Raw genomic sequence first — 25270 nt, 5'->3', positions numbered from 1 at the left:
TGATTGAATTGTGCAGGGGAGACCTACGTGGGTTTGGATGCCTCCGCCTGGTCCGTCTGCAGTTTGTGGCCCCCCTCGACCTCCATGGTGCAGTACACGATTCTGTTTGGAGCCAAAGACTTAAGACCCTGCACCTCCATGATGACCACCTGGAACACAAAATTACGTGTTAACACAATGCAAAAACGCTTCAATATGCTTCAAACTTTGAAAACGCCACACTAATGACAGCGCCGACATTTCACTGTTGCGGCTTGGAATTGAAGCAGACAAAGACAAAAAAAGAAGAGAAATCTGACACATTGGTGGCTGTTCACTGACCTCCAAGGTAAACGAAAGCACCACGTCCGATTTGGAAAGGATGTTCTCGTCCTCTTGTCCCATGTCCATGATTGACGTGTTGTGACCACGTTTGAGTTTCTGCAGCTTAAATTCTCCCCCTTTGGACACCGGCATGCTCTCCAGGTTGGCCATCAGCAGGTTGACCGAAGAACGCAGTTCTTCGATGAACATGGTCTCCATCTCCCTGGAGGCCAAGCGAGGGAATCTTCCGCCAAGCTAATTCAAGCAAGAAGACCAGATATTGATGAGCTGATGGACACTGTGGCGTCCAAAGAGCAAAAACAATGTGATAGGTGAAGATGATTGGTTAAAATATTGAAGTTTAAATATTTGATACTTCATCGGTTTGAAGTTGTTTCCAGAAAATATGACATTCCTTCTTCTTTGCTTACACGGGTGATCTGATCGGCCATTTGTAAGCGTCCATCCAGCTCTCTTCGGATCTGTGCTGCCTGCTCGTCTGGGTTGTCCAGCTGGGAGAATACAGTAAAGGGTTGCCATTAAATTACAGCGCAAACAAGAAAATATGGTTGCTTGTGTGTGTGTGGGGGCATATATATATATATATATATATATATATATATATATATATATATATATATATATATATATATATATATATATACAGTAAAGTCTCGTTATATCGATATCGGATATATCGATAGTCCCGGTTATATCGATACTATTTCTGTGCACGCACGGAGAAAATTACATGCAAACAGGGTCGGATATATCGATAGTCCCGGTTATATCGATATTTTTTCCGACTCCCTTGAATATCGATATAACAAGACTTTACTGTATATGTTTTATGGGGACCTGGGAACGGATTATTTTCATTTTAATGGTTTCCTATGGGCAATTAATGTTTGGCAGACGAACTTTTCGCCTTACACACACACTTACTTTCTGAGAACCAATTAAATTCGTAAACTGGGGTATCACTGTGTGTTTATATATATAAAAAATCCTCGTCTGGTGTCTGTCCCCCATTTTAGCTCTTATATATATATATATATATATATATATATATATATATATATATATATATATATATATATACACACACACATATACGCATGCGCACACCACACACACCACATTATATATATATATATATATATATATATATATATATATATATATATATATATATATATATATATCGACGTGTGCACTCAGAGAAAGGGGGTGTGGAAAGGCAGGCCGGGTGGGGCGCTGTTCGGTCATGTGCTTTGGTGTTCTTCCGCGGAAGATTACTCCGCCAGCCGTGGTGGGGGGGTGTGTATCGTGAAAGTAGTGCGTAATCCATGGTTTAATTTTCATAAATTCAAAGTTCGTAAGGCAAGGTGTTCGTAAAACGAGGCCCCACTGCATATATATACACAGTAAAGTCTCGTTATATCGATAGCGGTTATATCGATAGTACCGCTTATTACGATACTATTTCTATGAACGCAAGGAGAAAATTACATGCGCGCAGGGTCGGATATATCGATAGTCCCGGTTATATCAATATTTTTCGGACTCCCGAGAATATCGATATAATATATATATATATATATATATATATATATATATATATATATATATATATATATATATATATATATATATTTCGAATCCCACTTGTGGCAGAGAAAATGAGCACAATGACATCATCCAGTGTGGGTCCTTGGGCAAGACCCTTCACGCTAATGCCTACCTCATACAATGATGAGAGACAATAAATGGAATGACATGCCGGCTCAGACGTCGCCCGGCCAAACAAGGTCTGCGTCAGGTGCTGGGGAACCAGAGCATCCTGATGAAAAATGGGCTACTGGAACAAAGCGGAGATGGACGAGATGCGATAACATGGCTCTGTTGGAATGCTACTACTCAAGCAACCCTAGTCAGAGGGGTTACATGCGGAGAATGGGGGCTGAATGGTTACTTCGAAACCCACAGTCACGGTTGACCACGAAACAACTAGTAGCTCAGTGTTCCAATATCCACAAACGGCAATTGCTATCACAACTTGAGATTGATGAGGTACAACACAAATTCCGAGGTGAAAGGCCCCAGGCTGCCACATCACAGGAAGAGGTTCAACCAGAGATTGGGAGGCAAGCCCCAATGAATAATGAGATTGGGAAGCCAGCCCCAATAAATGAAATGCTGAGCGAGGCAGCAAATGACCTGAGAGATAAGATCATGGCAAGAATGAAAACTGGGCAACGAAGACACCGATTACAACGGCTATGTGAAGTACCACCTGAAAGTCTCACGGAAACTGTGAATGCAGCACTGAGAACGATCATGGAAACCAATGAGCTGATATACACCTCAGCATCAGTGATCCTAGACATGCTTGGCTACAAGAGCAACCATGAGAGCCACGAGATTCATTACCCACCATGGAAAAGACGGTTGGAGGCCAAGATCAAGGCGGCTCGGAAAGATGTGAGTCAATTGACGGAGACCCAGAGAGGTATGAATAAAAGGCCAATACCCAAGAGGTACATGCAGATAACCATACCTGAAGCACTCGAAACTGCCAAACAAAGGCTCCAGGCCTTGGCCAGTCGCCTAAAGAGGTACACGAAAGAGAATGAGGCCAGAAGAATAAACAGGCTATTCGCAACACAACCTGCGAAAGTGTACGCTCAGTGGCAGGGTTCTAACAGCAGAGCAGACCCTCCAAGGCTGGAAACTGAAAGATACTGGAAAGGCATATGGGAGAAGGAGGTCGCACATAACAGCAGTGCACAATGGCTGGTGACTCTGAAAGAGGAGCACAGCAACCTCCCTGAACAGAACCCAGTTACCATCACAGCGGCAGATATACAAGGAAGAGTCTCAGGTATGAAAAACTGGACGGCACCAGACCCGGATATGGTCCACACCTACTGGCTAAAGAAACTCACAGCTCTCCACGAGCGCCTAGCAGCACAAATGAACCAGCTGCTGATGGATGGGACTCACCCAGGATGGCTAACCGAAGGGCGAACAATCCTGATCATGAAGGATTCCTCAAAGGGTGCAGTTCCTTCCAACTATCGGCCAATAACCTGTCTCTCCACAACATGGAAGCTCATGTCAGGCATCATTGCGGCTAAGATAAGTGGACACATGGATCAATACATGAGCAAAGCACAGTAAGGCATTAGTAGAGATACTAGAGGTGCCAAACATCAGCTGCTGGTTGACAGAACAGTCGCTCAAGACTGCAGGTCCCGACATACCAACCTGTGTACAGCCTGGATTGATTACAAGAAAGCATATGACTCGATGCCACACACATGGATCAATGAATGTTTGGAGTTGTATAAGGTCAACAGGACCCTGAGAGCCTTCGTTGCAAACTCGATGAGGATGTGGAAAACCACACTTGAAGCCAATGGCAAGCCACTAACGCAAGTGTCCATCAAATGTGGCATATACCAAGGTGATGCACTCTCCCCACTGCTGTTCTGCATAGGACTGAACCCCCTCAGCCAGATAATCGCCAAGACAGGCTATGGATACCGCCTCAGAAATGGAGCTACGATCAGTCACCTCCTCTACATGGATGACATAAAGCTGTATGCTAAGAGCGAAATTGGCCATAGACTCCCTGATCCACACAACCAGGATCTACAGCAGTGATATCGGAATGTCATTCGGGCTGGAGAAATGTAGTCTGATGGTGACTAAGAGGGGCAAGGTAGTCCACACTGAAGGGGTCTCACTCACTGAAGGAACAATAGCAGACATTGAAAACAGCTACAAGTACCTCGGTATACCACAGGCCAATGGCAACCTCGAACTCGCAACAAGAAAAGCGGCTACGACCAAATACCTCCAGCGGGTGAGGCAAGTCCTCAGAAGCCAGCTCAATGGCAAGAACAAGACCCGGGAAATAAACAGCTATGCCCTGCCAGTGATCAGATACCCTGCAGGAATAATAAGGTGGCCAAAGGAAGAGATTCAGACCACGGATGTTAAGACCCGAAAACTCCTCACCATGCACGGAGGGTTCCATCCCAAGTCCAGCACCCTGAGACTGTACACAAGCCGTAAGGAAGGAGGCCGGGGACTAGTGAGTGTGAGAGCCACTGTCCAGGATGAAACATCCAAGCTCCATGAATACATCAAAGAGAAGGCTCCAACGGATGATGTACTCAGAGAATGTCTCAGTCCATGGGGAACAGAGGATGAGGTGCTGGAAGAGGGACAATCATGGGAGGAAAAGCCCCTACACGGGATGTACCACCGAACCATAGCAGAAGTGGCTGATCTCAAGAAGTCCTATCAGTGGCTAGAGAGGGCTGGCCTAAAGGACAGCACAGAGGCACTCATCCTGGCTGCCCAAGAGCAGGCCCTGAACACCAGAGCCATAGAGGCAGGGATATACCACACCAGACAAGACCCAAGGTGTAGGTTGTGCAAAGAGGCACCTGAGACAATCCAACACATAACTGCAGGGTGTAAGATGCTGGCAGGGAAAGCCTACATGGAGCGCCATAACCAGGTGGCTGGCATAGTCTACCGAAACATCTGTGCGGAGTATGGACTGGAAACCCCAAGGTCAAAATGGGAAACACCTCCCAAGGTGGTAGAGAATGACCGAGCAAAAATCCTGTGGGACTTCCAGATACAGACTGACAAGATGGTAATGGCCAACCAACCAGATATCGTGGTCGTAGATAAAGGGGAAAGGAAAGCCGTTGTCGTGGATGTAGCGGTCCCGAGTGATGGGAACATCAGAAAGAAGGAACATGAGAAAATGGAGAAATACCAAGGGCTCAGAGAGGAGCTGGAGAGAGCCTGGAAGGTAAAGGTGACAGTCGTGCCTGTGGTGGTCGGAGCACTCGGGGCAGTGACCCCCATACTCGACAAGTGGTTGCAACAGATCCCGGGAACAACATCGGATATCTCGGTCCAGAAAAGCGCAGTGCTGGGAACAGCACGGATACTGCGCAGAACCCTCAAGCTTCCTGGCCTCTGGTAGAGGACCCGAGCTGAAATGGGGACAGACACCACCCATGGTGGGTGAGACGAGGATTTTATATATATATATATATATATATATATATATATATATATATATATATATATATATATATATATATATATATATATATATATATATATATACAGTAAAGTCTCGTTATATCGATATTCAAGGGAGTCCGAAAAAATATCGATATATCCGATATCGATATAACGAGACTTTACTGTATATATATATATATATATATATATATATATATATATATATATAGTCTTATTATATCGATATCGTGTATATTGATAATACTGCATATTATGACACTATTTTCATTTCCCGTGCACATTTCCAGTGTTTGGATTGGATTTGCCTTTATTAGTCTCGCAGTGGAGAAATGTACATTTCACAGCAGCAAAGTTATGAAAGAAATGAAAGTAGAAAAGCAAAACACAGGAGCTGCTGGAAAGGCAGCCACTCTTGTGGCGCCGTCTTGAAGTCAAAAGAACACAAAAAACTAAATAACAAATAACATGACAAAACAAAGACACAGAGAGACATTCATTCTTAAGCACTTTCTGTACCCTCTTTGTTACATAAAGCAGTTCCAGATGAAAGAGGAGAGGATCAAAGCGTCTCTTCACCAGTGGATCAGGGACATCATGGTGGAACGTGCACGTCGACTACAAGCTAAATGTTGAAAGCAAACACGCAGCTGTAGCATCCATTGACGAAAAGAGATCGTCTCACATCTCCTGTCCCTCATAAATCAGCTTAAATTCCATCCAGCGACAGTTCCACATACGCATCGGCGCTCTGCGCGGACGCTCCTTCCTTCTTATCGCAGGTTCCTCAAGCCATGTATCCATCCAGCCGCAGACTGTCCAACAGCACCGACCTTCCGCTGAACAAAGTGGGGCTGTGAAGATGCTGCCCATTACAGGCGCTAAAAAAGCACATTGGCCCCTTTGGTGTCCAGCGATGACAGTCGAATGGCACAGACATTCCTCCCATTCAAAAACAGTACTGGCATATTCATGCTGCCGACAAGGCGCAACCGCTCAGCACAGTCTCCTCCTTGATGAATGTCGTGGTAAAAAATGCTGAAAAACAATCTGTATCCCTTCCACATGACGCACAACAGCACAAAGTGACAAAAGAAAACACAAAAACAAGACAAAAACAACAAAAAAAGCAAGGCTCATCAGAGCACTTGCTGACGGCTGCCTACTCGGGCGCCATCTTGGACTCCTTTTTGTGTATAATTAGTTCTGTTTAGTACGATTCGTGGTTTTTACGATAATCCGGTTACTATGGTGCTCTTTTTCATCTCCCGACGGCCATTTTGCTATGTTTCTATCGATACAAAAGATATTTAAAGTGAATTGATATTTGCTTAGGGGTTTCCACACAGAACCACCATTATCGAAATCTGCATCGGTCGCGCCATTGGTCGACTTGGTCACGTGACTTGGTTACGTGACCAGCTCCCGTGTAGCAGACGGCATATTCTACCGTCTTCAACAATGGCGACAACAATGGCATACATGTTTGCATCGATTAAAGAATTATATGTGCCATTTTGAGGCAACATTGGGGGAACATCTCTCACCCCCCCAAAAAAAGAGGCACAAAATGGCGAGCTCCTATGGCCACCTTTCTTATATGGCGCTTGGATGCCCTCTAATGGTGGCTTTTGGGCGCAACACGGTTCTCAGACTAAACATACTTCATCAACGCAAGTAATGTAAACGTTGCAGTTTTGGTTTTTCATGCATGTACTGTATTTAATTGTGTAGCATTCAGATGTATCTTTATCGCTTGTAACAATCACTGTTTTTTTCGTGTGAATAGAACGTGAGTGATAGAGTGCTTATGCACATTAGTAAACATATTACGTTATTTCATGCTTAGATTTGTAAACATATTATGTTATTCCATGTTTAGCTTAGTACATACTATGATTATTGCATGTTTAATCTAGTTTACATGGCATTATCAAGCTTATTAGTTCAATAGTTGTTGCAAGAGGCAACAACTCCAGATTTCAGTCTAAGGTCCTCCCAACACTGATGTCACATCTCGTTGCCATCCTGGGCGCGCCCCGCCCCTCCTGTCACCTCCTCCGCCAATCCTGGGAGACGACCCCTCCAATCATCATTCACCTGGGTTCCCACAGCTGATTGTTATTCACTGATTGTGCCTTCTGTCTATATCTGCCTATCGCTCACTACCGTTCTCCGTCGGAATATTATTGGATGTTGCCGTTACCACTACCGTGTTACCAGGTCTGCCATTGTTTAGTTCCTCCACTCTTCTCTGTTTGTTATTTTTGATGCATGTTTCAGTAAAGACTCTTGCTCCTTCCAAGCCTGTCACGTCGTGTATTTCGGGTCCTTCCCCTTCGCCAAACCCCGTCGCTCGAGTCCTGCCTTTTTTGCACTCGAGCGTCGTCACACAATACTCCGACCACCCATGGACCCCGCCGGCGATGACAGGTATTTTTCCGCCCTTGTTCAAGAGGCGGAGCGTTCGAGCCAGCTGGCCCAGGCGATCGAGGAAATGCGCCACGTTACTTCCTCGCTGGCTCAACGCCTCAAGGAGATGGAAACATGCATCGCCACCCTCACTGTCCCTTCCTCCCCGCCCGTGGGCAGGCGCACTCCCCCGCTACCCCAACCCTCACGCTACGCAGGCGAAACCGAGCGCTGCGCTCAATTCCTCATGCAGTGTGCGCTCGTGTTTGAACAACATCCTGACGCCTATGTTAGCGATGAGGCTAAGGTAGCCTTCATCACTAGCCTGCTCGCGGGAGAAGCCGAAACATGGGTGCTGGCTGTACGAGAGTCCCGACCGGAGCTGTGCGCCTCATATCAGGACTTCGTGGCCGAGATACGCCGGGTGTTTCACCATCCGGTGACGGAGGTCGAGGCGGAAGGGAGAATCCTCGACTGCGTCCAAGGGGCCCGTTCGGCCGCAGAATACTCCGTCGCTTTCCGGATCCAGGCCGCTGGCAGCGGCTACGGCGACCGAGCGTTGAGGGGGGTGTTCCGTCGCGGCTTGAATTCCGACCTAAAGGACGAGTTGGCTACCCGCGACGCCGGCACCACCTTCGACGACCTCGTCGAGATAGTCATCGGCTTGGATCATCGTCTCCGGGATCGGCGAAAGGAGCTAAGCGACCGACGGCCCGAGGAACCCCGAAGCCGACCTTGGTCGACCACACCCGGCAGCGACCGCGCGCAGCCCCAGGAGGGATTCCCCAAACCTATGGTGATAGGGGGGGGGGGGGAGACGACCGCGCCAACCCAAGGGCTCGTCGCAGCCGAGGCCCCCAGCCAAGGACCCACGGCCCATGTAAGTCCCCACCGAAACGGCGACCGTTGGGGGCTAAGTCCACGACACCTGTCACACGGGGCTGGAAAGCGAACTATTTGGCCCCTCCAGCTCCCAAACAGTGCGGGCGCTAGTTGACTCGGGGGCCGACGGGTGCATCATCGACCCCCAATTGGCCGACTTATTGGGCTGCCAACTCATCGATCTCCTTCCCCCTAAGGAGATCGTCGACCTGGATGGCCGACTGTTAGCCCGGGTCACCCACCTCACGGCCCCACTTAAGCTCCCAGTGGCGGGCAACCATGTGGAGCAACGCCAATTTTTTGTTATGCCCTCCCGGAACGCATCATTGGTTTTGGGTCTCCCCTGGCTCAAGGCCCATGACCCGTCCATTTCTTGGGAGGGCCCCACCATTCAGGGCTGGAGCCCCTACTGCTACGCCAACTGCCTGCGGTCGGCAACGGCAGGGCGAAACCCCTCCCGCGGTGGCCCGCCCGAGGCCATCTGCCTCAAAGGCGTGCCACAGTGCTACCACGACCTGCGGGAGGTGTTCAGCAAAGACAACGCCCAATCCCTGCCGCCCCACCGACCGTATGACTGTGCTATTGACTTGCAGCCAGGGGCTCCATTACCGGACTCCAGACTTTACCACATTTCACAACCGGAACGGGAAACCCTGAGCACTTACATAGACTCCTCTCTAGCGGCGGGACTCATTCGCCCGTCGCGTTCCCCGCTGGGCGCAGGGTTTTTCTTTATCGATAAGAAGGACGGATCCCTGCGCCCATGCGTTGACTACCGGGGCCTGAACGACATCACCATCCGTAACAAATACCCCCTCCCCCTCATGGATTCGGCCTTCGCGCCCCTTCAGTCCGCCACCATTTTTTCTAAATTAGATCTGCGTAGTGCTTACCATTTGGTCCGTATCCGTGAGGGGGATGAATGGAAAACAGCATTTAAAACACCTTTAGGGCACTTTGAATACCTGGTTCGGGCTCACGAACGCGCCCGCCGTTTTCCAAAATTTGATAAATGATGTGCTCAGGGACTTCCTCAATGTTTTTGTTTTCGTGTACCTGGATGACATTCTTATTTTTTCTCGCTCAACAATTGACTACAGATTTCAAGTGTTTGTAAATGCCAGCTTGGAAGTAGATGAAATGCAAAACACCGAAATTGCAGCAATAGACAAATGGTGCTGCAAAATAGAATGGTTTTGGACCTTTTGACAGCCCCACAAGGGGGCGTGCGTCTGTGCTATGGTGGGTGACACTTGTTGTACGTACATACCCGAAGAAGCGAATTCCATAAACATGACTGATGCTTTGTCTGTTATCAGGGATCTCAGAGATGCCATGGCCAGAGATGGACGGCTTGATCACCCGTGGATCTTTGACGGGCTCTTTGGGGGCCCTTGGTATACGACTTTGCTCAGAATGTTTGTCCCTTTCGCAATCGTGATTGTATTTATTTTCTTAGTCATTGGTTGTATTATTCCATGCTTAAGAGCAATGCTAATGAATATGATAACTAATTGTCAGGTGAATTACGCAAAGGTTTTGTATCAACAAATGCGTGAAGGGGACCCTGTGTTGTAGCTGGGAATGGTACACCATGGCCAGAGTGTGGTTGCTCCAACAAACAAAAGCAAAAAAAAAAAAAAAAACGGAGAGCCAAGAAGGAGTTTTCCTCATTAAAATTTAAAACCCTCACAAATGGAGAGGTTGCATATCACAGCAGCAAAGTTGTGATAGAGGTTTTTCGCCTTCTCCATGGTGTTAGATTAGGTTAGATAATATTAGATAATGTTAGATAGATTAGATTAGATAAAATGAGTAAAGTAAAAATATAAAGAATGGTTCCCTGTGCAGTTAGTATGACGTGCATGCATGAAAACTTTTGGAAATGTATGAACTGATATTTAAATGTGCAACAGGAGGGAATGATAGAGTGCTTATGCACATTAGTAAACATATTACGTTATTTCATGCTTAGATTAGTAAACATATTGTTATTTCATGTTTATCTTAGTACATACTATGATTATTGCATGTTTAGTCTAGTTTACATGGCATTATCAGGCTTATTAGTTCAATAGTTGTTGCAAGAGGCAACAACTCCAGATTTCAGTCTAAGGTCCTCCCAACACCGAGTTGTTCGTAGCCGATTGGAGGGAAGATCGAGTTGTCCGTAGCTGATTGGACAACAGATCGCTTCTGTGTACGTTCAAAAACTAGTCGGAGCGGGAGCTCTTCTCTTCTCTTTGTGATCTTTGTTCGTGTGCGTTGTTCCTCGCTTCCTGCCTAGACGAGAGAAGTGTTTTTCTGTCTCACTAGAATAAAGTAGTTTTTTGTTCACCATGCATCGTCGTGATATCACTGATATTTTGATCACAGAACTTTGTTGAAGACCGAACCAGAAGAGAAACAAGAATTGAAAACCAACAGTGAGGATTTTGCATTGGTGGCATTTTTGAAAGGAAATAGTAATTAAAAAAGTGTAAAGACGTTTTTATTTTATGCACAAATTTATTTTTCACATCACTACTGTACAAAAAGCATGTTAGATACGTAATCCATGAACCCAATGATAAAATGACATGCCATATCAAAGCTCCCACGTTTACGTCTCCCCCACGGCCCCATGCAGTTCGGCGCAGGACGGATGTATCGACAGTACGGTTATATCGACATTTTTTTCTAACTCCCAAGAATATCGATAGAACGAGACTTTACTTTATATATATATATATATATATATATATAAAATCCTCGTCTCACCCACCATGGGTGGTGTCTGTCCCCCATTTTTAGCTCGGGTCCTGGAAGCTTGAGGGTTCTGCGCAGTATCCGTGCTGTTCCCAGCACTGCGCTTTTCTGGACCGAGATATCCGATGTTGTTCCCGGGATCTGTTGCAACCACTCGTCGAGTTTGGGGGTCACTGCCCCGAGTGCTCCGACCACCACAGGCACGACTGTCACCTTTACCTTGCAGGCTCTCTCCAGCTCCTCTCTGAGCCCTTGGTATTTCTCGATTTTCTCATGTTCCTTCTTTCTGATGTTCCCATCACTCGGGACCGCTACATCCACGACAACGACTTTCCTTTCCCCTTTATCTATGACCACAATATCTGGTTGGTTAGCCTTTACCATCTTGTCAGTCTGTATCTGGAAGTCCCACGGGATCTTTGCTCGGTCATTCTCCACCACCTTGGGAGGTGTTTCCCATTTTGACCTTGGGGTTTCCAGTCCATACTCCGCACAGATGTTTCGGTAGACTATGCCAGCCACCTGGTTATGACGCTCCATGTAGGCTTTCCCCGCCAGCATCTTACACCCTGCAGTTATGTGTTGGATTGTCTCAGGTGCCTCTTTGCACAACCTAAACCTTGGGTCTTGCCTTGTGTGGTATATCCCTGCCTCTATGGCTCTGGTGTTCAGGGCCTGCTCTTGGGCAGCCAGGATGAGTGCCTCTGTGCTGTCCTTTAGGCCAGCCCTCTCTAGCCACTGATAGGACTTCTTGAGATCAGCCACTTCCCGTGTAGGGGCTTTTCCTCCCATGATTGTCCTTCTTCCAGCACATCATCCTCTGTTCCCCATTGTCTGAAACATTCTCTGAGTACATCATCCGTTGGAGCCTTCTCTTTGATGTATTCATGGAGCTTGGATGTTTCATCCTGGACAGTGGCTCTCACACTCACTAGTCCCCGGTCTCTTACGGCTTGTGTACAGTCTCAGGGTGCTGGACTTGGGATGGGACCCTCCGTGCATGGTGAGGGGTTTTCGGGTCTTAACATCCGTGGTCTGAATCTCTTCCTTTGGCCACCTTATTATTCCTGCAGAGTATCTGATCACTGGCAGGGCATAGCTGTTTATTGCCCGGGTCTTGTTCTTGCCATTGAGCTGGCTTCTGAGGACTTGCCTCACCCGCTGGAGGTATTTGGTCGTAGCCACTTTTCTTGTTGCGAGTTCGAGGTTGCCATTGGCCTGTGGTATACTGAGGTACTTGTAGCTGTTTGCAATGTCTGCTATTGTTCCTTCAGTGAGTGAGACCCCTTCAGTGTGGACTACCTTGCCCCTCTTAGTCACCATCCAACTACATTTCTCCAGCCCGAATGACATCCCAATATCACTGCTGTAGATCCTGGTTGTGTGCATCAGGGAGTCTATGTCCCTTTCGCTCTTAGCATACAGCTTTATGTCATCCATGTCCAACCCTTCACACTGGATGATGTTTTTGTGCTCATTTTTCTCTGCCCAAGTGGGATTCGAACCCTCGTCTCCCATATGCCAAACCGATGCCTTATCAACTGAGCTATCCAGCCTCCACACCAGACAAGACCCAAGTTGTAGGTTGTGCAAAGTGGCACCTGAGACAATCCAACACATAACTGCAGGGTGTAAGAGTGCAGGGTGTAGGCAGGGAAAGCCTACATGGAGCGCCATAACCAGGTGGCTGGCATAGTCGACCGAAACATCTGTGCGGAGTATGGACTGGAAACCCCAAGGTCAAAATGGGAAACACCTCCCAAGATAGTAGAGAATGACCGAGCAAAGATCCTGTGGGACTTCCAGATACAGACTGACAAGATGGTAAAGGCTAACCAACCAGATATCGTGGTCATAGATAAAGGGGAAAGGAAAGCCGTTGTCGTGGATGTAGCGTTCCCGAGTGATGGAAACATCAGAAAGAAGGAACATGAGAAAAATGGAGAAATACCAAGGGCTCAGAGAGGAGCTGGAGAGAGCCTGGAAGGTAAAGGTGACAGTCGTGCCTGTGGTGGTCGGAGCACTCGGGGCAGTGACCTCCAAACTGGACGAGTGGTTGCAACAGATCCCGGGAACAACATCGGACATCTCGGTCCAGAAAAGCGCAGTGCTGGGAACAGCACGGATACTGCGCAGAACCCTCAACCCTCAACTCAAGAGGACCCGAGCTGAAATGGGGGACAAACACCACCCATGGTGGGTGAGACGAGAATTTATATATATATATATATATATATATATATATATATATATAATATCGATATTCAAGGGAGTCCGAAAAAATATCGATATAACCGGGACTATCGATATATCCGACCCTGCTTGCATGTAATTTTCTCCGTGCGTGCATAGAAATAGTATCGATATAACCGGGACTATCGATATATCCGATATCGATATAACGAGACCTTACTGTATATATATATATATATATATATATATATATATATATATATATATATATATATATATACACATATATATATATACATATATATACATATATATATATACGTATATATATACATATATATATACGTGTATATATATATATATATACATATACACACACACATTATATATATATATATATATATACATATATATACATATATATATACATATATATACATACACACACACACACATTATATATATATATATATATATATATATATATATATATATATATATATATATATATATATATATATATATATATATACTTAATAAAAGCAGGTGTATCAGTGTATCATGAATGTGTAATAAATAGTTCAACAGATGACAAACTACTTCCTATTGCCCAATTTACTGATGGCCAGTATCCTTTGCACACAAATCATCCATTATATAATTATCTGTTCTCAGAATATTTTGTTAATAACATTAAAACCGCCTCAAAACCTCACGGACACCTGTCCACATTGTCTCAGATTGTTTTATTTGAAATGAGCATCTCCATGGATGGATTCGTGACTGAAAACAAATGACAGCATCTTTTATTCCAATGAGTTCTGTCGGCATCGGAAAGGCAAGACAACAGGAAAGAGTGGTTGCCTCTGTGTCGCATCTCCATAGCAACCTCAGATAAAAGCCACTGGGAGCATCCGTGTGTGTTTGTTTGGCTCTACGGAGTGCTGATGATGATCATGATAAAGCCAATCAGCCTCAGCATCATTAGCATCACCAAAACTCAAGAAATATCCTTCACTATTTGTCACGCACAAAGGTTGGCGCATAACGAGCCACTCGGGATTTAGATCAACTCATATTTAGTACCCTCAGCAAGAATAATATACAGTGATACCTCGGCTTACGAACTTCATTGGTTCCCAGACAGAGTGTGTAAGGTGAAAAGTGTGTATCCCCAAAATTATTTTCCCATAGGAAATCATTCAAATGAGAATAATCCGTTCCCAGGTCCCCATAAAACATCATTTTCGACTAAATAAGCTGTAAAACTACACAAAATATACCTTCTTCTATGTATAATAAATGTGCTATGGTATTATAATTAAAGAAATAAACTGTACTAAATAATAAAGTCATTTTATTTACCTTTGTGATGGTCGTTGATGGCTTGATGGAATGGGGTCATCAGCATTAAACACTTGATGAGGAACATAGCGTTCTTCTTTCACCACCTCTAGGAATGATCCCTTGTAGGTGCTTTCTCTGCGATAATTTTACCTTGTTCCTCATCAATTGTGTTCTGTTTAGCTGGGTTGAAAGCTTTTTGCATCAAGTGTATAGATGGCTTGTGTGGGTTATTTGTGGAGCCTGATTGATGGGATATTTTCACCTTGCAGTCTACACTCTGCCTGTGAACTATCAAAGTTGAAACAAGTCCAAATTTCACTGTTTTTGATTCATTTTCTCACTTTCTCTCTCTGCCGTCTGCCTGTCTCTTTAATTTTTAAACCACCTCCCCTAACTGCTGCGTTCTTGACCAATCACATGGCTTAAACCAAAGACTCGGGGCGGGGAATAGAGGACAAAAATGTCATTTTCTTGTTAGGACAACGGGCTCCTTCGCGAACGAGACATTACGCATTGTGGCGCTCATTGTGGAGTCGGATCACCCCCTGCCTTCTTACTCGCTGTGTTTTCTTTGATTTGTGAATAAACATCCTGCTTGGGTAGTACGTGTCTGCTTTGGGATCCCAAACATTCCACTACGTTCCGATGAGTCAGCTGCCGTCACTCTCGCTCGGAACGTGACAGCTACGGATGACTCGGCTACAGGATGTTCTTTTCTCTTCAAATATCGATCCAATGACACTTGCTCTCACTCCCACAGCCACATCACTAGATTTCGCAGCCTCCTTATTCTTTCATATCGTACTGATTGTAGATTTCGCCATGCTGTATTCCCTCGCCAGATCAGACACTCGCACACCTCCTTCATATTTTGCGATTATTTCTTTCTTAAATGCAATAGTTGTACGCACTACTTTTCTTTTGTCACTTTAAGCAGCACTTACTTTCTTTGGAGGCATGATGATTAGTGGCTAAAACTCTTCGTACACCTATATTAAACGCGAGAGCAAAACGCAGCACATCCGCCAGCGACAACAGTTGGTCATGGAGAGAGCGATACACCCGTACGCCGCTCAGCTCCCCACCCTCGCGTATGCACTCACGCGTCGTATTGGCGTTCGAACACAGATTGATGTTCGAACGCCGAAGCAAGAATATCTCCAATATTTTGTTCGAACTCCGATTTGTTCGAACAGTGAGGCGTTCGAGAACCGAGGTACCACTGTATATATATATATATATATATATATATATATTGGCTGAACCTTGCAATGTGCATTGAGGTACTTTCTATCTGTTGCTTTGCAATATCCCAATGAATCTCTACTTTGACTGAGCTGCCCTGTCGGTAAGGAAACACTGGCAATCAAGGACGTGCAGTCAGGGGAGGCAGGTGAGGCCGTGCCTCACCTGTCATCATGGCAATATCAAATGAAAAAATTAATTAAACAGTTATATTTATTTCATGATTTCTACTTTAAAGTTCTTTTCCATTTAACGTCACCGTTTGTGATTTTTTTTTTCAAAATCGCTGAATTTTCACATTTGCCGTTCAAATAGGAGTGGTGAGGCAGCAGCCGGCTGAGCCTCACCATGGTTTGCGCAATCACTATGCTAACTGTGCTAGCTTGCTCTGCAGTTACACCGCATTGCTCTCTCTCTCTCTATATATATATATATATATATATATATATATATATATATATATATATATATATATATATTATATATATATATATATATATATATATATATATATATATATATATATATATATACACAGTGAGACCTCAACTTACGAACTTAATTTTTATTCCAATGAGTTCTGTCAGCATCGGAAAGGCAAGACAACAGGAAAGAGTGGTTGCCTCTGTGTCGCATCTCCATAGCAACCTCAGATAAAAGCCACTGGGAGCATCCGTGTGTGTTTGTTTGGCTCTACGGAGTGCTGATGATGATCATGATAAAGCCAATCTCAGCATCATTAGCATCACCAAAACTCAAGAAATATCCTTCACTATTTGTCACGCACAAAGGTTGGCGCATAACGAGCCACTCGGGATTTAGATCAACTCATATTTAGTACCCTCAGCAAGAATAATATACAGTGATACCTCGGCTTACGAACTTCATTGGTTCCCAGACAGAGTGTGTAAGGTGAAAAGTGTGTATCCCCAAAATTATTTTCCCATAGGAAATCATTCAAATGAGAATAATCCGTTCCCAGGTCCCCATAAAACATGATTTTCGACTAAATAAGCTGTAAAACTACACAAAATATACCTTCTTCTATGTATAATAAATGTGCTATGGTATTATAATTAAAGAAATAAACTGTACTAAATAATAAAGTCATTTTATTTACCTTTGTGATGGTCGTTGATGGCTTGATGGAATGGGGTCATCAGCATTAAACACTTGATGAGGAACATAGCGTTCTTCTTTCACCATCTCTAGGAATGATCCCTTGTAGGTGCTTTCTCTGCGATAATTTTACCTTGTTCCTCATCAATTGTGTTCTGTTTAGCTGGGTTGAAAGCTTTTTGCATCAAGTGTATAGATGGCTTGTGCGGGTTATTTGTGGAGCCTGATTGATGGGATATTTTCACCTTGCAGTCTACACTCTGCCTGTGAACTATCAAAGTTGAAACAAGTCCAAATTTCACTGTTTTTGATTCATTTTCTCACTTTCTCTCTCTGCCGTCTGCCTATCTCTTTAATTTTTAAACCACCTCCCCTAACTGCTGCGTTCTTGACCAATCACATGGCTTAAACCAAAGACTGGGGGCGGGGAATAGAGGACAAAAATGTCATTTTCTTGTTAGGACAACGGGCTCCTTCGCGAACGAGACATTACGCATTGTGGCGCTCATTGTGGAGTCGGATCACCCCCTGCCTTCTTACTCGCTGTGTTTTCTTTGATTTGTGAATAAACATCCTGCTTGGGTAGTACGTGTCTGCTTTGGGATCCCAAACATTCCACTACGTTCCGATGAGTCAGCTGCCGTCACTCGCTCGGAACGTGACAGCTACGGATGACTCGGCTACACGATGTTCTTTTCTCTTCAAATATCTATCCAATGACACTTGCTCTCACTCCCACAGCCACATCACTAGACTTCACAGCCTCCTTATTCTTTCATATCGTACTGATCGTAGATTTCGCCATGCTGTATTCCCTCGCCAGATCAGACACTCGCACACCTCCTTCATATTTTGCCATTATTTCTTTCTTAAATGCAATAGTTGTACGCACTACTTTTCTTTTGTCACTTTTAGCAGCACTTACTTTCTTTGGAGGCATGATTAGTGGCTAAAACTCTTCGTACACCTATATTAAACGCGAGAGCAAAACGCAGCACATCCGCCAGCGACAACAGTTGGTCACGGAGAGAGCGATACACCCGTACGCCGCTCAGCTCCCCACCCTCGCGTATGCACTCACGCGTCGTATTGGCGTTCGAACACAGATTGATGTTCGAACGCCGAAGCAAGAATATCTCCAATATTTTGTTCGAACTCCGATTTGTTCGAACAGTGAGGCGTTCGAGAACCGAGGTACCACTGTATATATATATACATTGGCTGAACCTTGCAATGTGCATTGAGGTACTTTCTATCTGTTGCTTTGCAATATCCCAATGAATCTCCACTTTGACTGAGCTGCCCTGTCGGTAAGGAAACACTGGCAATCAAGGACGTGCAGTCAGGGGAGGCAGGTGAGGCCGTGCCTCACCTGTCATCATGGCAATATCAAATGAAAAAATTAATTAAACAGTTATATTTATTTCGTGATTTCTACTTTAAAGTTCTTTTCCATTTAACGTCACCGTTTGTGATTTTTTTTTCAAAATCGCTGAATTTTCACATTTGCCGTTCAAATAGGAGTGGTGAGGCAGCAGCCGGCTGAGCCTCACCATGGTTTGCGCAATCACTATGCTAACTGTGCTAGCTTGCTCAGCAGTTAGACCGCATTGCTCTCTCTCTCTATATATATATATATATATATATATATATATATATATATATATATATATATATATATATATATATATATATATATATATATATATATATATATATATATATATATATATACACACACAGTGAGACCTCAACTTACGAACTTAATTGGTTCCCATACAGAGTAGGCAACATTCTTAATGCTGATGAGGTGATACCGGTGGGAGTGGGGCAAATAGGCCAGTCGTTAGTCAGGAATGTAGGAACAATCAGTGGGGCCACAGGGAGTGGTCCTCTGCTCCCCCCAACCTGCGATTAGAGTCCTATCATAGCTGTGTCTGGCGCCGCCATGTCTGGGCATTAGGGATATATAAATAGGACCGATACGACCAGTAAGACTTTAGTTAGCTGACGAAGCCTCTTGGATAAGAAGCGAAACGTCCGACACCTTCAAATTTGTACAGATGACGGCTGAAGAAAACTTCTCATCTATAGACACAGTGTATACATATACGCATTGACGTATATCTATGGATGAAAACTACTTACCTGACAGGCATTATAGAGCAGCTGGTGCTCAAATTTCTTGATGCCGAGAATCTGTTGAAACATCTCATAGAGTTGCTCTTTGCTGAGGATCAGTTCGGAGGCAGCGCTGGCAGTCATCCTCTGTTGGTGTTTCCTGGGGTCCTCCTCCCCTCGGTAGATGGTGTCAAACTTGGCGATCCAGGAGCTGAGCACCGTCTCTTTGCTCAAGCCGTCGATTTCCGGCAAGCTGCGCACGCGCTTCTCGATGTGCTTCTTAAAAACTTCTCGCGAGTCGCTGGCGGAGCAGCCGCCGCTCTGGACCATCCGACACACTCGGTCACTTTTCAGGAACACCTGCCACGGGAGAGTCGACATACAGTTACACAGTGGCAGGCTGTCAGGGCCTGCGAGGCCTTTTCTGCTGCCCTAAAAAAATCTGAATCACAACTGAAATGATTGATTATATTTTGTCCATAAATTCTTCATAAGAAAATCACAAATTGTTTTAGGATGTGAATGGCAGGCAGAGAAATCCCAAGCCCAGGTCCAAAATGACATTGTTGTTAGCTGAGAGTGCTTTAGGCTCGGGACCAAGATGTATCCACTACTGCAGGCCTAAAGGCACTTGCTTTAGATTTTTCTCTCACACACGCTGACACTCTCACACACACACACACACACACACACACACTCTCTAACACACACTCACACACTCTCTCATTCTCTCTCTCTCACACACACACACACAGTGTCTGTCACAGACTCACACACACTCTCTCAGTCTCTCTCTCACACAATTTCTCTCTCTTTTTCTTCAGGGTTACACAATTCGCTTTGTGTTTCAAGTGCTCTTCTTTTTCTACCTCACGTTCTTGCTTTCTTTGTCTTTAGATGGAGCCTCAGTCTAAGACAAATCGTTTTGTGTTTAAAATGATCGTAAGTCATATCATCTTAGATGAAAAAAAATACTGGAATCAGCTCGATGAAGTGCGTCCACAAGAGCTCCAGAAAGCAAGGAAAAAAGATTTGGATGATGTTCAGGCGTGACTTTTTCTTGGTCTGCGCACCTCGTAGTAGCTCTGGACAGCATTGATGAAGGCCTCGTCGGCCACAATCTGCGTTTCGCCATTGAGGAAGGCCTGAAAACGCTCTTTGACCGTCTGCAGATGCTGCTTACTGATCTAAGATAAACAGAAAAGGAAAATAAATCAATAAACGATGAGAGTTGATCAGACTCTAATCCAAGGTAAAATTATGGCAGAGAAATCACCTACAAAGGACCATTCCTCAAGATGGTGAAAGAAGAAGGCTACGTTCCTCATCAAGTGTTTCATGCTGATGAAAGCGGCCACTCCATTCCATCAAGCCATCAATGACCACCACCAAGGTCAATAAAACCATTTTATTATACAGTAGTTTATTTCTTTAATTATAATACCACAGCACATTTATTATACATACAATAAATTATATTGCGTGTGTAGTTTTAAAGCTTATTTACTTGAAAATGATGTTTTATGGGGACTTGAGAACGGATTATTCTCATTTTAAAGGTTTTCTATGAGAAATCAATGTTTGAAATACACACTTATGGCCTTACACACGCTTACTGGGAACCAATTAAGTTTGTAAGCCAAGGTATCACTGTATAAGGAACACCACAGTATAAGGAAGGCGCTACAGTAGAAGCTGGGGTGACGCACACATTCTTCTACAGGGGGAAATTGTGGCTCAATATGAGTTCACATATAAGGCGCAAGTGCGTATAAGGCATTGGGTCATCTTTTGAAGAAAATCAAGGCTTTTTGGGTGTGCCTTATACACCAGAGTAGACCGATTTGAAGGTCCTAAGCAATAAGGTGTCGCTATTTGCAATTGTTACTCAATCATGTTGGGCACAAAACGTGCTTTACTGAACGAGATGCCCTCAATTGAAAGCGATTTTGTTCAAGTGAAAAATGACCAGCAAGACTTCCTCCCCTGCTCAGAGATTCAACACGCTGGCCAGTTGCCGTCCGGAGCCCTGGTAACCGTTGCCATGGCCACCACCACGGTAGAAGTCGGATGTGATTACAGCTTCCTTAATGGAGGTCAAGGTTCACAGCGACGGAGGAACCATCTGTCATGTACTCTTAATCCAGAGAAATATGGTCAAAGTGACGTTCCGGAGGAAATCACCACGCTGGTTGAAAATCACTGCTAGCTTTCACTTCAAGTCCTTTGGACGAGGTGCACGCATGCTGGTATTTACAATACAATACATTACATACTGATTGATAAAGCGCTTTAACAACAGTTGAAAGTTACAGCTACAACATGGCGCCAAAAATGTCTAGCTAGCCAGCTATTTGCTATCTATTAGCTGTCTCGCTAGCTGGCTGGCTATCTATCTATTAGCTGGCTAGCTATCTAGCTAGCTATCTATTAGCTATGTATTAGTGAGTGAACCCTGGCACGTGTGGCTGTCGCTGCTCACCTACAGAAAAGAAAATATCCTGTGACTCTAAGGTGACCTTGACAGTTTTGAAAGGCGCTTAGAAATGAAATTATTATTGTACTATTGTATTATTATTATTATTATTATTAAAGCTGGTGTTAAAGCTGATGTTCTGATTCTGATTCTGATTAAAGTCACAAAGATAGTAGAAAGCACCAGCGAGTAAAACCAAGATCAAGTCGGAATCATGCTGAGTCGAATGCCGAAGAGTACAAGTGAGTTTGGAGACGGCTTTTAAACATGGCCAACTAATTGGATGACACCAAGAGAGATAAAGAGGGGGGGGGGGTAGAGAGAGACAGAGAGAGAGGGGTAGAGGTAGAGAGAGAGGTATGGAGAGAGAGAGAGAGAGAGAGAGAGAGAGAGAGAGAGAGAGAGAGAGAGAGAGAGAGAGAGAGAGAGAGAGAGAGAGAGAGAGAGAGAGAGAGAGAGAGAGAGAGAGAGAGAGAGAAAATCTTATCGTGTAGTTGTGTTCTTTGTGTCAGATGTTTAGCGAAAGTCATTTTTCCACTTGGATGCCTGTCGTGATTTTGTGGCGTGGTGAAACATCCCCTGGGCCACTCAGAAGCCATGAAGGATTTTCCGAAGTTCACGATCCGCTCTGGTAGTGCATGTTAAGAGACATCTGCTACCGGATGGCATAACTGTCAAAAAACAAAAAACTGCCACTGCAATCGAAAGCGGGACTATTCAGTACATGTCAACACGTCATGGAGAAAATGAGAAGGTTTCTTCAGCCGTCATCTGTACTTTTTTTTGAACGTGTCGGACGTTTCGCCTCTTATCAAGATGCTTCTTCAGCGAACGAAAGTCTTAGTGGTCGTATCGGCCCTATATATATATATATATATACAGTAAAGTCTCGTTATATCGATATCGGATATATCGATAGTCCCGGTTATATCGATACTATTTCTATGCACGCACGGAGAAAATTACATGCAAACAGGGTCGGATATATCGATAGTCCCGGTTATATCGATATTTTTTCAGACTCCCTTGAATATCGATATAACGAGACTTTACTGTATATATATATATATATATATGCCTAATGTCCAGACATGGGGGCGCCGGACACTACTGTAAGGTTGGGGGGAGCAGAGGACCACGCCCTGAAGCCCCACCGATTGTTCCCACATTCCTGACTAACGACTGGCCTGATTGCCCCACTCCCTCCGGTATCACCTCATCAGCATTACTAATGTTGCCTAACCTATGTTGCCTAAGCAGGCTATTGTACGAACGATCCAAATTGAACCTCACCCCACCATATCGGTTTAATGAAAGATTAAGCTTTACATTTCATTTATAAGCGCCTTTCAAAACTCTCAAGGTCACTTTACAGTCAATGGATAAGTTTTTCTGTGGGTGAGCAGTGGAAGCCACACGCATCAGCGTTCACTCAACCCGGAAGTAACTCAAATAGATAGAAATCTAGCTAGCCAATATATAGCTAAGAGCTAGCTAGCTAGATAGCTAGGCAGCCAGCCAGATAGCTGTATAGCTAATATATAGCTACCAAGATAGCCGGCCAGGGAGATAGATAGCAAATAGCTCGATAGCTGGATAGCTAGATAAAAGAATCAGGAAATATTCCCACTAAATGCTGATTTCATACCATTGCCCTCCTGATTTATTTGACTTCCGACGAGGCAACTGGATTACTTGCTCACAGTCTGAAATTCGGTGCAAGATTGATGCTTGCGGACCAGAGAACCTTGACCTTTTTCCAGGTACTGAACCCAAACAGTGAATATGCACATTCATCAAACACTTCATGAGTGAAAAATAAATAGAGAGTACTCTTAATCCAGAGAAATATGGTCAAAGTGACGTTCCGGAGGAAATCACCACGCTGGTTGAAAATCACTGCTAGCTTTCACTTCAAGTCCTTTGGACGAGGTGCACGCATGCTGGTATTTACAATACAATACATTACATACTGATTGATAAAGCGCTTTAACAACAGTTGAAAGTTACAGCTACAACATGGCGCCAAAAATGTCTAGCTAGCCAGCTATTTGCTATCTATTAGCTGTCTCGCTAGCTGGCTGGCTATCTATCTATTAGCTGGCTAGCTATCTAGCTAGCTATCTATTAGCTATGTATTAGTGAGTGAACCCTGGCACGTGTGGCTGTCGCTGCTCACCTACAGAAAAAAAATATCCTGTGACTCTAAGGTGACCTTGACAGTTTTGAAAGGCGCTTAGAAATGAAATTATTATTGTACTATTGTATTATTATTATTATTATTAAAGCTGGTGTTAAAGCTGATGTTCTGATTCTGATTCTGATTAAAGTCACAAAGATAGTAGAAAGCACCAGCGAGTAAAACCAAGATCAAGTCGGAATCATGCTGAGTCGAATGCCGAAGAGTACAAGTGAGTTTGGAGACGGCTTTTAAACATGGCCAACTAATTGGATGACACCAAGAGAGATAAAGAGGGGGGGGGGTAGAGAGAGACAGAGAGAGAGGGGTAGAGGTAGAGAGAGAAAGCGGTAGAGAGGTAGAGAGAGAGGTATGGAGAGAGAGAGGTATGGAGAGAGAGAGGGAGAGAGAGAGAGAGAGAGAGAGAGAGAGAGAGAGAGAGAGAGAGAGAGAGAGAGAGAGAGAGAGAGAGAGAGAGAGAGAGAGAGAAAATCTTATCGTGTAGTTGTGTTCTTTGTGTCAGATGTTTAGCGAAAGTCATTTTTCCACTTGGATGCCTGTCGTGATTTTGTGGCGTGGTGAAACATCCCCTGGGCCACTCAGAAGCCATGAAGGATTTTCCGAAGTTCACGATCCGCTCTGGTAGTGCATGTTAAGAGACATCTGCTACCGGATGGCATAACTGTCAAAAAACAAAAAACTGCCACTGCAATCGAAAGCGGGACTATTCAGTACATGTCAACACGTCATGGAGAAAATGAGAAGGTTTCTTCAGCCGTCATCTGTACTTTTTTTGGAACGTGTCGGACGTTTCGCCTCTGATCAAGATGCTTCTTCAGCGAACGAAAGTCTTAGTGGTCGTATCGGCCCTATATATATATATATATATACAGTAAAGTCTCGTTATATCGATATCGGATATATATATATCGATACTATATGCACGCACGGAGAAAATTACATGCAAACAGGGTCGGATATATCGATAGTCCCGGTTATATCGATATTTTTTACTCCCTTGAATATCGATATAACGAGACTTTACTGTATATATATATATATATATGCCTAATGTCCAGACATGGCGGCGCCGGACACTACTGTCAGGTTGGGGGGAGCAGAGGACCACGCCCTGAAGCCCCACCGATTGTTCCTACATTCCTGACTAA

General features: G+C 44.4%; 1 protein-coding gene across 10 annotated transcripts in view; it reads right to left on the bottom strand.

The window, feature by feature from the left end:
- Positions 1-25270, bottom strand: part of cadpsa (calcium dependent secretion activator a) — a 181088-nt gene that overhangs the window by 140435 nt on the left and 15383 nt on the right. For all 10 annotated transcript variants that reach the window (XM_089009909.1, XM_089009911.1, XM_089009910.1 and 7 more), the window contains exons 2-6: positions 20520-20633; positions 19474-19806; positions 735-815; positions 322-558; positions 28-149 (exon numbers count right to left, since the gene is read on the bottom strand). In XM_089009909.1, coding sequence (XP_088866035.1) covers positions 28-149; positions 322-558; positions 735-815; positions 19474-19806; positions 20520-20633 — 887 coding nt within the window. The remainder of the gene's footprint in view (positions 1-27; positions 150-321; positions 559-734; positions 816-19473; positions 19807-20519; positions 20634-25270) is intronic.

This window comes from Hippocampus bargibanti, linkage group LG12 (genome assembly GCF_051943395.1).
Source record: "Hippocampus bargibanti isolate YZ-2025 linkage group LG12, ASM5194339v1, whole genome shotgun sequence".
Classification (NCBI taxonomy): domain Eukaryota; kingdom Metazoa; phylum Chordata; class Actinopteri; order Syngnathiformes; family Syngnathidae; genus Hippocampus; species Hippocampus bargibanti.
Note: the sequence above shows the minus strand (reverse complement) of the source record. Positions and strands in the feature narration are given on the sequence as shown.